Source organism: Nothoprocta perdicaria, unplaced genomic scaffold (genome assembly GCF_003342845.1).
Source record: "Nothoprocta perdicaria isolate Ctin4 unplaced genomic scaffold, notPer1 scaffold_180, whole genome shotgun sequence".
Taxonomy (NCBI): domain Eukaryota; kingdom Metazoa; phylum Chordata; class Aves; order Tinamiformes; family Tinamidae; genus Nothoprocta; species Nothoprocta perdicaria.
In genome coordinates, this window is record NW_020454983.1 from 1265736 (window position 1) to 1281353 (window position 15618).

A 15618-nucleotide genomic window follows, 5' to 3' on the forward strand; every position below is an offset into this window, starting at 1 on the left:
CTTCTGATACACTACCAAGTGCTTTGACAGGAGTTGCTGTGCTACTTGAAAACACGCTCTGCAGTAGTTCATTATATGCAGATTTATAGTACCAATTATTTTTAAGTAGCATTATACATCTAAGTCTAATCCTAAAGGAGTAGTTTTAAAAAACTCAATGATGGATGTCATATACCTTAATGTATCTTGAGCATCTGTTAAAAAATCCATGATGATTATTAAATTTGACTCAGAATTAGAAGGAAGTGTTAGGAGTCTGTGCATACTTGTATTTTGCTTTTTCTGTTTGTATGAGCATGCGTGGGAAGCTGACTTGAGAGCTTTCCAATTTGATCAAGGTACTTTGAGGTGGGAATTAGACGTATAGAAAATATGTGATTGGTAGCACAAGAAAACTGGAAAAAAAATTAGAAGTAAAGTCTGTTTCATACTGCTTTGGTCTTCCCTAGTTAAAAATGTATCTTATTGATTGGGGTATCTGGAGTCATCCTGTCCTATTACAAGTACTACAAGTAGAAGTTGTAGCTGTAATACAGGTACAAGTTCCCTGTCCAAATAGCAAGTTACTTCTATATGAATTCAGATCTATGAGATTTGGTCTTTTTTAACCCTATTTTTCTTAGTATAACTGTAGCAATCAGATCWGTTGTTGGATCTTCTGCTTTGGCCCAGCATTGTGAATTCTCTGTTGTTGACACAAGGTTTTAGTTTGTTTGAGTCCCACCGAGTCTTGATAGCAATCTCGGTACAAGTTGTCTGTCATAAAATGTCATACTTAAATATGCTGCTCTGTTTGGATCTGCTGTAGTTATTATTCTAATCCTTCCTGTCCAGACGACAAGAATTGTTGCCAGTCAAATATGACTTGAGAATATACGGAGAGGTTGATTTGAGTTAGTGCTGAATGTCATTATGAATTGGCTTTCATTTAATGACCACTAATAAAGGAAAAACACAGATGAAAGAGTTACTTCTGACATGGAAGCCAAAATGGGCAGCTGATGTTCTTTTTTCAAAACTTGTGTTCAAGTGGCTGTTGGTTATGTGTTTCATTTGAAGAAAAAAAGAAATACTTTCTAATCAATTAGAATTATTTCCAACCAATGTATTTTGAATCTTTTTTTTTTCCCCCCTTATGAGTATTTGTTGGGTGAAAGAAGGAGCTTCATGAACCCCTTTGATTTTGGGACTTATTTTCAGTAASGTCTGCCAGTAAAATTAGAGTGTTTGCTGGGAAGGAATGCTCCCTACATCACCTGCTTTTTTATTTTAACCGATTCCATGGTATGTCTGTGCAGATGGCTAAATGGAAGAGATGAAGGTTATGGTGCCCCACCAGTTTAACTGGCTGGCAATCTGTCCCTAAGTGTGTCTCCAGATGGTGTGTGTGGTTTTGGGACGATGGTGGTTGTTTACTTTTTTTTTTCTTTACTTGTAATGCTTATGTTAGTAAATTCCCCATCTTGCATCATGCCTCATCTTTCCTTCATCATTAGACAACAATAACTGCAGGTATTGTGGCTTTTTTTCCAAGTGGGAAGCGGAAGAGATGAGAAAGAATAAGAACATTCTCATTCTACAGACTGTCTTTAGGTTACTCCATTTAAAATATACATCTGTTCATCAAATATCTTGCTCCTTCTTAGCTTTTGGTTTTTTAATTTCAAAGAGACTGGGAGAAGTAAACAGTGAAACAGAAAGACTGTAGAAGTTATAACTCTTAGAAATACTGAAAGTGCCTTCAAGTTGGCTCCTGTCAAGACAGGTTGCGTGTCCTGCTTTGTGCTGCAAGTTCACCAGATTTCAAATCGCCTTTCCACATAATCATTCCCTGCCCTTTCTGTGGGACGTTCATTTGKTTATGAGAGATGGTAGAGCTGCTTAAATTGTAAGGTTTGGAAATAGGACCTGTTTTTCTAGTTCTTCTGGTGACTAGAATCTCTTGTACTTCGATATTAACTATAATAAGAAGCCTCTGTTAGTCCATCTTTATGTGAAAAAAATCTGTTGGTATGGTCAACACCGGCAGAGCATTTTGTAGGTTTTCACTTCTAGGACTAGATACTGAAAGCTGCAAACAGGTACAAGCAGAAATCCCTTACCAGTGAAGCTCACTTCCCAAATAAGCTGGACAGTAGGAGCATAAATGAATAACACAAAGGAGCAGAAGCTGGCAGTTTTAAAAGACAAGATTATATGCTAACTGTTGTTAGTCATCATTTTAAATGAATCTTCATAATGTACAGAAGAAACCTTATATTTTTCRGGACATCTGAAATAACCTGTGTCCTAGTTGTTGCCTTGTATTTATTCTACCTTTTTATATTTAATAGCTTCTTGTTGATGAACCAGCGCCATGTTCGTTAGCAAATTATTCTTAGTGATTTTTTTTGTACATTAGGCATGCTTGCTCTCTGTAATGAAGTATGTTTGGCCTCTACTATATCAGGAGGAGGAATGCTCCTAATAGCCTGTCGTAGGGCAAGGGAGATAAATGATGTCTTTATTTTTTCTGATTTCAGGATCTACTTACAGTGTGCTGTCCATAATGCCTTCTGATTCTGAAAGCAGCAGTTCTCTGAGTAGCACTGGTGAGTAAAATATTCCTCTTAAAAAATTGCATGTCTTTTGAATGCTGAAAAAATATTTTTAAGATAATCTTCACGTGTGTATTACAGCCTATATTTGTGTGTATGTGTTGATCTGTAAATAGTAGCGAGAGTCAAAAACTTTGTGAAAAATTAGCCAAGGTCATACAGACTTGTATCTTTTTGGATGCAAGGAGTCATTTTGCTTTCTCAGTTGTTAAATCCACTCGGGGAATGCAAAAGCAGTGTGAATAAAAAAGAAAACCCATGACCTTGGAATATTTGCTGTCACTGTCATTTTTTTCTGCTCTTTTTTTTAAGAGATGCATCTGAAATTCTGTAAAAAAAAAAAAAAAATGCTTAGTTTTAGGTAGGGCATATAGGCTCTTAATTATTTAAAGATCCAGTGTTGTGCCAGGCATCTGTAGATGAACGTGGTGGCAGGAGGGAAGTCACTTGCTTGTCTAAGGATGTCTTATATTTATGGAGCTGAACTTCTAACTGCAGCATGCAGGAATAGGATCTCAGGCTTGACTTAATTGCTGCTGGGAAAAACGTAGTTTTGACAAGTTAGTTAGATTTTTATCAAGATTACACTCATAGGTCACTACAGGAAAGAAGGTTGCTAGGAGCAAGTTGATGGAAACAAGAGGAAGAAAGCTTTGACATATTGGGACAGCCAGATTCCAGAAGGGAACCTTTCCAAGATCATTCAGGGTGGAGTGCAGCAAGACTAGAATGGAATCATTAGGTGAAGTGGGCCTGACATGGGAAGCAAGTTGTCCGTTCTTAGTCCTTTATCCCCAATTTTAAGACAWCTCAATTTTTGGCAGTTTTGGTGCAATTGTAAGTAGATGTGCTGGTTTCTTTGTAGTCCTTTTACAGTTTTAAAAGGAAAGGTACAAGGATCTCCTGCTAGTGTTTGATATCACAGCAGCGTTTTGTTTAGCAGCTTCTCCTTTAATACTGCATACCTGCAAACTACAAATGCAGGCTCTCTGTTTTCTTAGTTCTCTGTGGATTGTTCTTCAGTGATGTTGTGGTCTACGTGCCGTTGCTGTAGCTGCACTGCACTTGCAGTGGTCTGTCTAGCAGCTTGCCTTTTCCCGTCGTGACTGGAGTCATTTGCATGGTGTTTAGTATGACTCAGGTGGTCATGTCAGTGATGAAAATGTTTTCACTTTGCTTGAAATGATTTCTTTCAAGGGAGAGCCAGAGGCTGAGATTGCATTAGACCTTTCATTTAGAATTTGATTTATTGAAAAATGTGGCAGAGTGTTTACATATTTATTTGGCATTTGACATGATGCATCTCAGACATCCATTCTGTCCATATATGACTTGGAGCTGATATTTTTCCAAAGCATGTTTTATTTGTTTCTCACTTGAATATTTAAAAGTTTTTGTTAAATATTTGATCTATGTATTTTACCTCAAGGGATAACCTTGAAAGTGTTCCTTGTCTTTAGGTTGTGCAGTCATCAAAGCTGTTCATAACCTAAAAATGAAGTGAACGACTATTAAACAGAATGTATAATGTAGTATTTTTCTTACTTTTGCCTTTTTAAAATGACTAAAGTGAACTAACTATTGAATGTTTAGTGCATTGGCAGCCAGGGTTACTCTGTTCATTTGAAGCTGGCATGTTTCTTCTGTCTTCTGGTTTTAGACTTGCTGTTTGTGAATATTGCGGGGGGAGAATTAACCCTACTTGCATCTTGTAGAACAAGAGATGACTGTGTTTAATGTACCCTGATATCACCAGCAAATACTCTTTTGTTTAATAAGCTGCATGTAGGGAGAGACGTGATTGCAAGTAATTCAAAAGCTGCAGCCAAATGATTTCAGTACTTGTTTGCTGAGTGACAAGCCATCCTAACTGAAACTGTTTGCCTGCGTAAGCCCTGTAGGCTGCATATGGCGTGTTTTAATGAAATCCTGAGCAATGCAAAGTTTCAGGAATTTTCCGTAACCACCTTCCTGTTCAATGGCACATCCTTGTATGAGTGTAATGTGGTGTAATGGAAATAGTAAGTCTTGCCTGTGAAATCAATACACTAGTGGAAAAGGATAGTTTGTAGTCTGGAGAAAAAGAGGAAAAAACAACAACAAAAGCTTTGGTATATACTCGACTCAACACTGGTCTGATATGTACATACATACAAAAGTATATTTTAATTTCCCCACTCATGTACTTGCCGTGTGAGTGAGGAAAGGCAAGCGTTCTGCTCTAGGTTCAAAGCACTCTTCATTTCATTAATTTGTGCTCCACCTAGAGCAGAACACTTACMCTGTCAGATTAGAGATGTGTTTTACCTTTCAGAGGAAATGAGGAAGATATCCATGTACCAATTAAACCCAGGTAGAGAACAGTGAGTCTTTGCATCCTCTAACCAGGAGAGCTACTGCAACTGCTCATTTTTACTCTAGGGACTCCCTATTTCCTAGAAGTTACTAGTGAAGTGCTCTATCTTCCCAACCTTAATCAGAGCAGCTGCTGTTGGAGGTGGCTTCTGCTGCCAACTGTCTTAATTAGATGGTCGTGTTTTGAAATAGCTCCAAGTAAGCCAGGATGTTGGTTAAATTGAGATGAACAGATCAGTTTTACAGCAGTCCAAGTTTTCTGACTTGACTTGTGAAACTGATTGATGTATGTAATAATTGGGCTTATTTCTCAGAAAAAGACCTTGATGTAAGAATTCCAATAGATCCAAGAATGTTTTAGAGGGGGCATCACGTTCCTCCTGGCGGCGATGGGAGCTGAACTGGCTCCTGCCGCTCGAGGAGTGAAAGCAGCTTTGCCAGCTCAGGTGCATCTGCCTTGGTAGGACAGTTCCAGTTCCTGAAATACCTACTGGTGTTCATGTACAATGTTTAATCTAATATGCTGGTACAGGTCCACTCTCTGTGTGTGTTGGTGTATTTCCTGTTGTTTTTTAAAATTATTTTATTCATTTGTTTGAGGTGGGTAGGACAGCTGGCTCAGTTAAACAGTTATCGGTTCTCTCCTAGGTCAGAGTGCTGGAAATGGTGTAAGTATCTTCCAGGAACTGTCTGCAGCAAAGCTGTGCCCTCTTTGTGGGTAATTGTACAGAGCTTGGAACCTGATCTCCCAAAATCATGAGCTCTAGTGAGATATTCATTGGGAGAAAATATTAATTGGGACAAATGAGCTGATGCCAGTGTCTGTCAATCCTGATATGTTTTTGCATGAACAGAGTTTATCAACAGATTGTATTCCCTGTGGGAAAGGCAAGCCTGATGGTACTGAAGGGGAAAGGCAAAATCACTTGGATTATCTTCTGAATATCAGTCTGTTAGATCTGCATCTGTTGTGCTGCCATACTTTTCTCCTGTTTTTCACGATTGGGGAGTAAATCCTTGTTGATACATTTTATACTACCTGATACTGCATTGTGGGCAAGTCAATACGCTTAGAGTTGATTCCCTTGACTCAGTTCTCTCTGTAGCAGATGCTCCATTACAAAAATATTTCTCATGTAATGGAGATAATGTTTTTACTGCAGTGGGTAGCAGTGAGCTAGCTTCTGTTTGCTTGTTTAGTTAGAAAGAAGGCTGTGAGCCCCTGGGAAGCTTTGGTAGCCCAGGAAGCAGAGTGAGGAGCTCTTTGTGGTGTGTGAGTTCCTGGTGTTCRTGGTGCCCTCTCCCAGCGTGTCCTGCTGCGCGCTCTGTGCCCGCGTGCCCACGCTCCCGGGAGCCAGGAGTGGTGACTGTCACCAGAGAAGCAGCAGTTCCTGCAGGCAGGTGAGAGCCACCTCAGCTGTCCGTTCATTTTCAGATACAGAAACAATTTCAAAGGAGTAAAAGCTGCCCTATTTGCAGCAAAGGTGCAAATATGCTCCTCCACAGAKGTCTCTTCCCTAGTAACTTATTTTTCAACACTTAGAGTCCAATTCCAGTGGATTTCTGGTAAATGCGAGTATGAGAYGGGGGAAGAGTAAGTGGCACTAGCCGGGGTGTGGAGGTGGTGGAATGTGCAAGTTGCCTGTGAAGCTGCAGGGGAGCTGAGGCGCAGAAARGGGGAGAGGAACCTCCTAATGCAGGGTTTCCAGCCTGGGATGTGAGAATTGGGAGCTGCCAGGAACATGAAAGCTTTGAGTTGAGCCACCTTTGGGCTCTGTGGTCAATGGGGAAGTCTGAAATAAGCCTCAGTACAGAGGTTTGACACAGAACGATTTTTAGGTCTGAGAGGAACGGAGCTCCAAGTGGAAGTTTGGGGCCTTGGAATAAGTGTTTGGGGAAAAGTCATGTGGAACACATTAGGAAGGAGGTACTGGCAGCACAATCCCCTAATTGTCCAAGGATAGAGCTGGGCTGCATCCATCTTTCTGTATTAGCTGATGCAGACAAGAACCCCACATGTGTCATCTCTGTTAAAAAGCAGCATGGAGGCAGAGGGTGAGGTAAACCCATCCCAATCCGACTGGTGTATTAGATTTTAGGACCAAAAAATCTAAGTTCTGTAATTGCATGGAGGCAATGGAGGCAGAGGATTAGAGATGTCTTTGCTGCTAGTGACCTGTGTTGCTTTCTCCATTATTTCAGATGTTACAAAGGAACCCACGGTACGTGTAGCACACTCGAGTTCACTTCCTCCTCTCGCCCCGCTGCTGACCACATTCTTGAGCCCGCTTAGGTACCTGTTCTGGCCCATGGGCAATAGAAACTTGAGCGTTCTGACAAAGCTTTCCTTAGGCAGCCCCTAGGAGAAGGCATACAGGTGTTGAAAGATTAGTAGTTAAGGACCAGCTGTAAATATACAGCATGCCTCCCCAGACGCCAAAAAATTCATGCATCTTGGCCGTGTTTTTTCTAGTTCAGATGCAGAGAGGATAGCAGAACTGCGGACCTACCAGTTAGTTTGGGGTCAGCTTAAAACAAGAATCTGTAATTTTTTTTCCAAATTGTTCTCTCAGTCTGTCAGCTTCTCAGTTATCATAATAGCTTATGTTTAGTTATTGCTGTAAACTTGAAACGTGCCTTTTTGTCCAATAAGGAAGTAGGGGAATTCTGGCCACTTGCACAAGGAGTCTTGCAGGAGGATGTTGGCTCGTTCCCAAGCAGAGGATGCCCCCCAGCTTAGCAGTGTTTTCATTTACAAACCACAGCAATTGCGCCCATATTTCATGCCCTTTGCACTACTTGGAAACAGAAAAGCACAGAAATAACTGGGATTTGGAGCCAATTTAGGAAGTCTCATTCACTTTCATGTTAGTAATACCTATTCACACTGAATTTTTTCAATCAGCTTTCAGTAATTCTCATAGGCCTAATAGAGGAACACAGCAAGTTCTGATGTAACTTMTAGAATGTGACTGATGTGACTTACATAAGAGTTCATGGCCAGTCCATTTAATGTGTGTATTGTCACCCAAACCTCTTTTCCTTTCTCTCCCTGCCCAGCTGGGTTTGCAGAGCGTGAAATGGGTGGTTTTGACAGTACTGGAGGTGGAAGTTTATTGTTAATTCTCCAGAGAGAGATGGTATAAACTGCGATAAACCTTGCATGCCTTTACTGTATTTCCCTTCTCTTTGCTCCCTGCTGATCAGCAAGGTTTTTGTGTGTAAATAGAAGCTTCCTTCGGCTGCCCGTGCCCGGCAGAGTCTCTGAATGGGGCTCCAATGCAGCCTCTGACATCAGAATAATTATTTATGGCGTGGTGGTGCCTGGCGTGCCAAGCACGGATCAGCACTGCCACTTAGGAATTGGATGGGAACCAGTAGCACAGCTGTATGTGACAGTCGCTGGCCGATCTCCCGCTTGATCCAGCCAGAGGATAAGACCAGAGAGGAAAGCAATGTTGCCTTTGGAGTAATTCTTCAGTCTTGTAGCATGTTAGTTTGCATAGTGTGCTCCATTAGCTTATGCTTTAGAAGATGAATGTCACCAATGACTAARAAGACCTTTGATGATTGCTGTTGTGAGCTGACATAGTGGCTGTTACCTATCCGTGCACAGTGGGCTGCAGGTGAGCGCCCAAGACCCACAGGCCAAACTGACACAAGGGAGTAAATTATTCTTATTCCTCTTGATGTCCAGGAGCTGGTTGTAGGTTGAACTTGCATTTTGTTCACTGGAATTATGGAAGTTTAGTGTAGCTTTAAGCTTGCAGTGCTGTTTTTTTCTCTTTTGGTATTCCTTGGTGAACCTTCTGTATCCGTGTTGGAAATCCTGTGCAGTAGGTGGATATGACTGAGCGTGGTTGACACTGCTGCTTGTGATGTCTAGGAGTAAAAATGTGTATTTTGAACACAAGGCTAGTGTGTGCTTTCCATTCTGAAAATTGTCTCATTTAATACCTCTGCACACATGGTTCTCTYATCTAGTATGTTCTTTCGGTGTGTAATGCTTTTTCCATACAGGTATTCCATCTTTCCTTGATATGTCTGGTTTCCTCCTTTTGACAGAAATGGGTTGGGATTGCAGCCGTCAGGCTTCTCTCCCCTTCGCTCCACATCATACACTGTGCTTGTCGTTTYCTTTTGACTTCTAACATGCTGCTACTGCTCCAGCCCTTCAGTTCTTTGCAAGTGGCAAAAGAAAGACAGACAAAGAAATCTTTCTTTGTCATCTGTGTCTTTTCTCTTTGCTCACTGTGTTGCTGAAGTAGCTTTTCTTAGGAGAATTTGCAGTGCAGTCGATAACAAAACCCCTCAGTGGCACTCTAACTTTATGACTTTTCCTTGCGGCCGTCAGGTAGTTGCAGATCTGTCCCCACTAGACTTGTCCAACTTGGACTTTAACCARCGGTGTTTCCTTGCTTAACACTTTGTTAGCTTATCAGCCTGGCAGGCTATTTACAGAAAGGTATGGGTTTTCACTAACTGCAGTTCAAGCTRCTTAATCTGGGGCCCTTTCTTCTTGCTCCAAAGCAAACATCACTCCTGCGCCCAGTTCCATGAGGCCTCGCCAACAACATCTAGTCTTTCAGTCACTGTTGTCAAGACCCGTGCCAGCCGTTGTGACAACTGTCCTTTTAAGTCCCTGTGATTTCACTTTATTGCCTCAGTTTCTGCAGCTGTGGGTAACAAAGCAACATTTTTCACTACTTGTAGGAAGGATGTAGTTGCAGGTCTGGCTTATGATGTTCTCACAGTCCAAGATCTTTTGTGGCCTGACAGAGCACAGATGAAATGACACAGAATCATTTCAGTCTCCTCCCACTTTAGCCCATGCAAGTGTGGTGCCTTATATTTAGAAAATAAAAAGATGGAAAACTGATACAGAGTTGAGAGATTTTTTTTTCCCCTGCTTGTTCTGGGGATTTTGTGTTGTGTTTCCTCTAATGGATAAGCTTGATGTGTTTCTTGGCACCTTGAGGTTTCTACATATGTTGGACTTAGAACAGGGGTAAATTCCTGACCACTTTCTGGCATTTCATCTGCTATATCTTCATGTCTGACAGGTGAAATTTCTGAAGATTGTCAGCACTGATCTGGATGGGCTATGGTCTGTGATGCCCGTGTCCTATACTCATCTTAACAGTGTCTGTGATTATTGCCTTACGGTTTTGTAAATCATATTCTAAACATCCACATTTTTGTTTTTTTTTAAAGAGGGGGAAAACAAAAGGAATGAAAGCRATGAAAGACTGATTGTATACTCAATAGTCTTTTGTTTGTGAGCAAGAAATGATACAATTCATAAGATGACATCYGAAAAAGTCATGGTAAAACGTCAGATTTTTGAAGAAGTGTATGACAGGTTTTCCTTAGAAGTTGTTGATCCTGCCCTTCTTGTGTGATCAGTGCATTTTTGATAGAGTGAGGAGGTTGTCGGAATTTGAATCAAATTTGCTGTATTTCAGAAGATGAGATGTAGATGCCTTTGCATCCATTTTTCCTTGTGCTTCCTCGGCCTTGTGCTYATTCATTGTTATCGTATGTGCAGATCAGCTTGACATGTTTCTCAGCYGTGCTGGCAAGCCAAGCATTTGAGCATGATCTTCTGGCAAGCCAAGCATTGTGGAAGATCTGATGGCCCCAACTTTCATTCAAATGCTTTTCTTTCATAGAAGGTATGAAGGGAATCCTGCAAAAAACTTGAGACCTTTTGTTCTACCTCTTTCTCGGAACTTAGTGCCTGTGTACTGTGTTGTCTGGAAAATCTGTWTTGCCTCTGCAGCACATGCCTGCCCTCAGGCCCTTTAGGTGCCGTACTGCAGCTTGGCTGGAGGTAGGCGAGGAGCCCATGTGCAACTGGCCTCTCTTAAAAATAACAACAAGAACCACCCTATTTGAAGGCATACCAAAGTGGGCAAGTGAGTTGTACTTGGCTGGACAGGTAGCAAATGCATTGTGACAAATGCAGGCTGTGTGCGGGAGCAGGTAAGTTCCTGAAAGGTACCATAATTGGGGTAATGGAAGTTTAGCCTTCGGGCTTGTGCGTGTTCAGACCAGTTTGAAAGTGCAGCAAGGAAGTACTGCTGTGTAAGACATGCACTCACATGGAAGAAGGATACAGAGCTGGAAGCACAGCTCCCTTTGCTTGTACTGCATCAGGATGCCAGATGAAATGAAAGGCTTTGAGCAGTCAGCTTTAAAAAACCCTTTAGGGAGAATGAAGAGTATGATTTATTTATTTGGATGAACTAAGGGTGTACTGAAATCTTTTYGGAGCATCCCCATGTGCCCCTGAACATTATGAGATGTTTTGTGCAGTTRCTGAAAACCTAAGGTGGTTGTTAAATTGAGCCAGGGTAAAGATTTTGGACTTTTTGAAAGATTAAGAGGGGGGATGTCTGGATTATATTGATCTGTTTAAAAGAGATGCACTTTTTGATGGTCAGGTACTCTGCTGAAAATACCWTTGCATGAAAGTATTTAAAGCAATGATAAAAAGTGATAGTAAAGAAATTAAAAAAACTCTGTTTGAGATCAATGGGCCTGAAAGCCTTTGACCTAAGGCTGCTTAGCCTTGCCTTGCTTAAAGCAGTCTAGTTGTAYGTGACACAGTCACGGAGCGCGTGCACAGACTTTGTCGTCTGGAGGTGGTCGCAGGGCTGGTACCTGGCCATGGGTCAGGCCCCTCTCCTTGGRCCCTCCTGCCTTCTTGCTCTGCTGTGCTGGCGGGCACAAGGCCAGTGCCAGGGAAAAGGGCTTTGGGGCATCTCTGAAAGGRTGGAAAGGGAAAAGTGAGAGAGAGAGGACATGCAGTTTGCCACTGAATTTACTTAAGACTGTGCAGCCAGTTACTAAGTGAACTGGAGGCTATTCAAGTTATTCTAGCTGTATTTTCTGCTTGGTTTTGAAATTGCTCTTCTCATTGATGTGCCTAAACTATTGCAAGTGAATATGAGCTTTTTAAAAGGTATTTTCTTTTAGTCCATTCTTTTCTGCTTGATAAGTTTTTCTTTGAGGGATGAAGGTTTTTGTCTTTTTACCTATTGCAGGCTGTTGCTGCAATTCTTAATTTCTTCTGCTTGCTGTTGAAGCATTTACGTGCATTATTTTGCAATAGTTAGATCAAAGGAACTGTCTGTGTTCAGAAATCCTTATTAGAGAATTACAGTAGCAGCTGAAGGCAGTAAGAACAGGAATCCTATTATACTAGATGCTATGTAAACATTAACCCTGACCCAGAAGTTATTTTGGTGTGGAAACTTAAGCACAGGTAGTTTTACTTAGAAGTTGGAGTTTTTACCTACTGCAAGTGCTTCATTCATTGCTAATTTGGGTTTGAAGATGACAAGACAATCTTTGCAATTCATTAGGACTTGATCTTWTACAATAAATTTTCTTCAAATGTCTTGTCTTTGAAAAGCTAGTGATGAGAGAAGATTATTTTAGATTCCCCATTAAAAAAGCAACAAAAGCAAATCTTATCAAGTTTATTCTCATTTCCACATCTTATGTAACTTCTGTATTTAGAAATATATTTTTAGAATTTCTCTCCTGGATAGAAAATTCTAAGCTCCTGTACAGATCAAACCTTTTAACTTCTACATCTGTGACTGCTCTTTCTGTGACTGCTCTAGGGTTAGAACCTAGATATTCCCCTTGCAGAACTAAAATTACAGCTCAAATAAGTGTCAGTATGCTGAGAAATTTACAGGCTGTCCTCTCCCAGGTGGAATATGGCCCTTTTCTGCCTATACAGCTGTCTGGGAAGACTGTATGTATTTAAAAAAAAAAAAAAAAAAAAAAAGGCAAAAAAAATACTGAGAAATATAAAATCCTGTGAAACTCTTAACATATGACTGTTCATTAGAGGAAATTGGCTGTTTACGGTAGTCCATTTGCAGTGCTGGTGGTCATATTGATTTTAGCCCAAGATGTTCCAAAATGAAATACTTAAATGAATTGTTGGTAAGTCAAATGTTCAGGTTGACATGCTGGAGTGATAAGTCATGACATGTGGAAGTGTAGGATTGCTGTGTCCTATATTGTTTTGTTTTTCTGTGAAATTTCTTGGGTGTCACTCTGGTGCAAGCTGCTGCAGGTGAAATTTACTTCTTTTTGAAAAAGAGAACATGTTTCTCCRTAAGTATAGAACACATATCCATGCCTTTTCTGTCACTTTCATTGTCCTTACTTGGCATCATTTGTCAACTCTTGAATTGATGGTAAGTTGTAAGCAGGCAARGAAGGAAGGGCCCTACTCATTCTAACTAAGGCTGTATCTTACTTGTMAGGCAGATACAGCCTTCCTTCTAGTGCAGAAGCTGACTGAGTTGAATTACTCTGTCAGCTCGCTGGCCAAAGCTTTTGTGTCTTATACAGGATGTTTTTATCATGAGTCTTGATTTCGTTAGTCAAGTTTGATTGCTTTTGTGAGGAGTTCCTTGACAGACGATTATTTCTCTCTTGGTCAGGTACAACTGGTAAAGCATCATCACCACCTCCTGTAACAGACACAAGACAAATGAGTGAGAAGCTGGAGACAATATTATTTCAGCTCCGCCAGGTAACTCGTGAGAGAGATGAACTGCGCAAGCGACTGGCACTTTCATCTCCTGGATCGACTTTCGATGACTGCAGGTAAAAAGAAATGAAGGAAACCTCCTTGTTTTCAGTCTTTCGTTAATATTTTTAAACATCCTGACTCTCACTTGCCCATAAAGTAGCGATTGGGGTAGTTAAGGAGTTCATGCGTTTGGGGGGGAAAAAAGGAGCTCAGAACCACTGAGAGGTAAGGGGGACTGACAAGTTATAGTAGTATTCAAGTCAATTCATGTCTAATGGCCTGTTCTGATTTGAGGAATGATTGGTTATAAGGAGCKTAGTAGTAAGGGAGAATATGAGTGACCTCTTAACTGTTACCTGTTTATAACAGTTTTTTGTATAGGAGATGATTTATTTTTGAGCACAGAACATTTGACTATACTCAAACATGATTTTTGGCTTACTACGCAAGTATTTTTTTATCTGTAAGTAAGGACATGTAAGAGATGTTTTCTTGAACCCTGAAATAAATTTAGTCTGAAATAAGAGCCAAGCACAGGTTTCCTGAGGGACACTGCCATGATGCCTAGCTGCTTTGAAAGTTATGGTTCCTATTTGTTGCTGTTTTTATCTGCTGCTTTATAGGCTCTGTCTGTATGTAATCAGGTGAATAATTGAATTTCTTGTCCCTACAAGATGAAGTCAAGGTTTGAATCAATGAACTAGACTGGAGAGAATATGCGTCTTAGTCATATGCTCCTAGTTAAGCATCTTGCCTTTTTKTCTGAGCGTTGTTATGAGTGTTATTTTATGATGTAGGATTCTGTGTTGTAGGACAGAARAGGAAAAGCATGTCAAATGTCAACATGTTTTACATAGCTTTCAGTTACTTCTTACAGAAAGATACTTCTTGTTTGAAGTCAGAGTTTAGGAATTAAGGATTTTACATCTTAATTCTTTTTATAATCCAGGATATGATTAATAAAATTATGATAGGCTGTTTTCTGGACTGCCCCAGTTTTYTCTTTGATTGTCAAATCAATCTTTTGTTGCAAATACAGTATGTACATTCCAGTAGAAAAGAGCTTTAAAAACTCAGTAAATACTGTATTTGGACAGTGCTTTCCAAGTTGGTTATGTGCAGGATGCCACAATTAAGTATGTGAAGAGTGGGAAAATTTGTATTTACCTGATTTTTTTCGCTTTAGTAAAGAAGAAACTACTACTCCCACCTATGTATGCAGCTGTGCTTTGCTAAAACTTCCTGTTATTTTTTTTTACACTGCTTTTAGCAGCCTTTTTTCATGCACAACTCGTCTTGAACCTCCCAGGAATCAAGCAGAGACGCTGCAAGCTCTTCCTCTGAGCGGTGCAGTCTGGCAAACCCTGGTGATTTTCCAGCCCCGGAAGAGCTGTTGTTTTCTTATCGGTATATGCCCCTTGATAGCAAGGGCTGTGGCCAGGGCAGCGGATGTGCAGACAGCTCTCGACACGCCGTGGCTGGGTGCTCCACAGTAGCTACAGCTCCCAACATGTTGTAGGCCGGGCTGCCGCGAGCGCCGGTTGCCAAAGGGAGAGCTGCTTCCGCATGGCGGCGTCGCCAGGCGCTGCGCAGCGATGATGGCTGCCGAGGCGGGCGGCCATGATGTGCCGCACAGCGGCTCCATGGCTTGCGCAGTGCCCGCAACGCGTGACAGGGCCCTGCATGTGCACGTGGCGGGTGGCTCAGCAAAGAGCCCATCCGATCTCGTCACGTGCTCCAGGTGCCCCCTAAGTATTGAAAACAGCCATTCTTGGTGATTCAGCGTGGTTTCCTTAGAGAAGTGGAGTACGAAAAGACTTTYGCAAGCTGCCTTTCAGAAGAGCTTGCTTTAAGTCTAATCTGTAACTGTTATTTTTTGTGGACTTGATGTAGTGAATGAAAACATTTCCAAGCTGTTGTTAAGGCATTGCCCACAGGAAAGTTGGCTCTGCTGTTGGCGTTGGCTTTTGCTGTTAATCACGTGCATCTACATGTCAATCTCAATATGGTCTTGACTTGTTCTCTGGCTAATTCCACTAGAATAGCGAGGATTTTTTGAGCTGCTTTGTGAGTATCAGAAGTATAGTTGGATCTTGGAGCTTA

The 15618-nt window shown here is 41.2% G+C and overlaps 1 protein-coding gene across 1 annotated transcript in view; it reads left to right on the top strand.

Moving 5' to 3' along the window:
- Positions 1-2539: 2539 nt before the first annotated feature.
- DLG5 (discs large MAGUK scaffold protein 5) overlaps positions 2540-15618 on the top strand; it is a 57171-nt gene continuing 44092 nt past the window's right edge. Inside the window, exons 1-2 of the mRNA XM_026036581.1 lie at positions 2540-2591; positions 13424-13589. Of these exons, the coding sequence (XP_025892366.1) occupies positions 2549-2591; positions 13424-13589 (209 nt within the window). The 5' untranslated portion in view covers positions 2540-2548. The remainder of the gene's footprint in view (positions 2592-13423; positions 13590-15618) is intronic.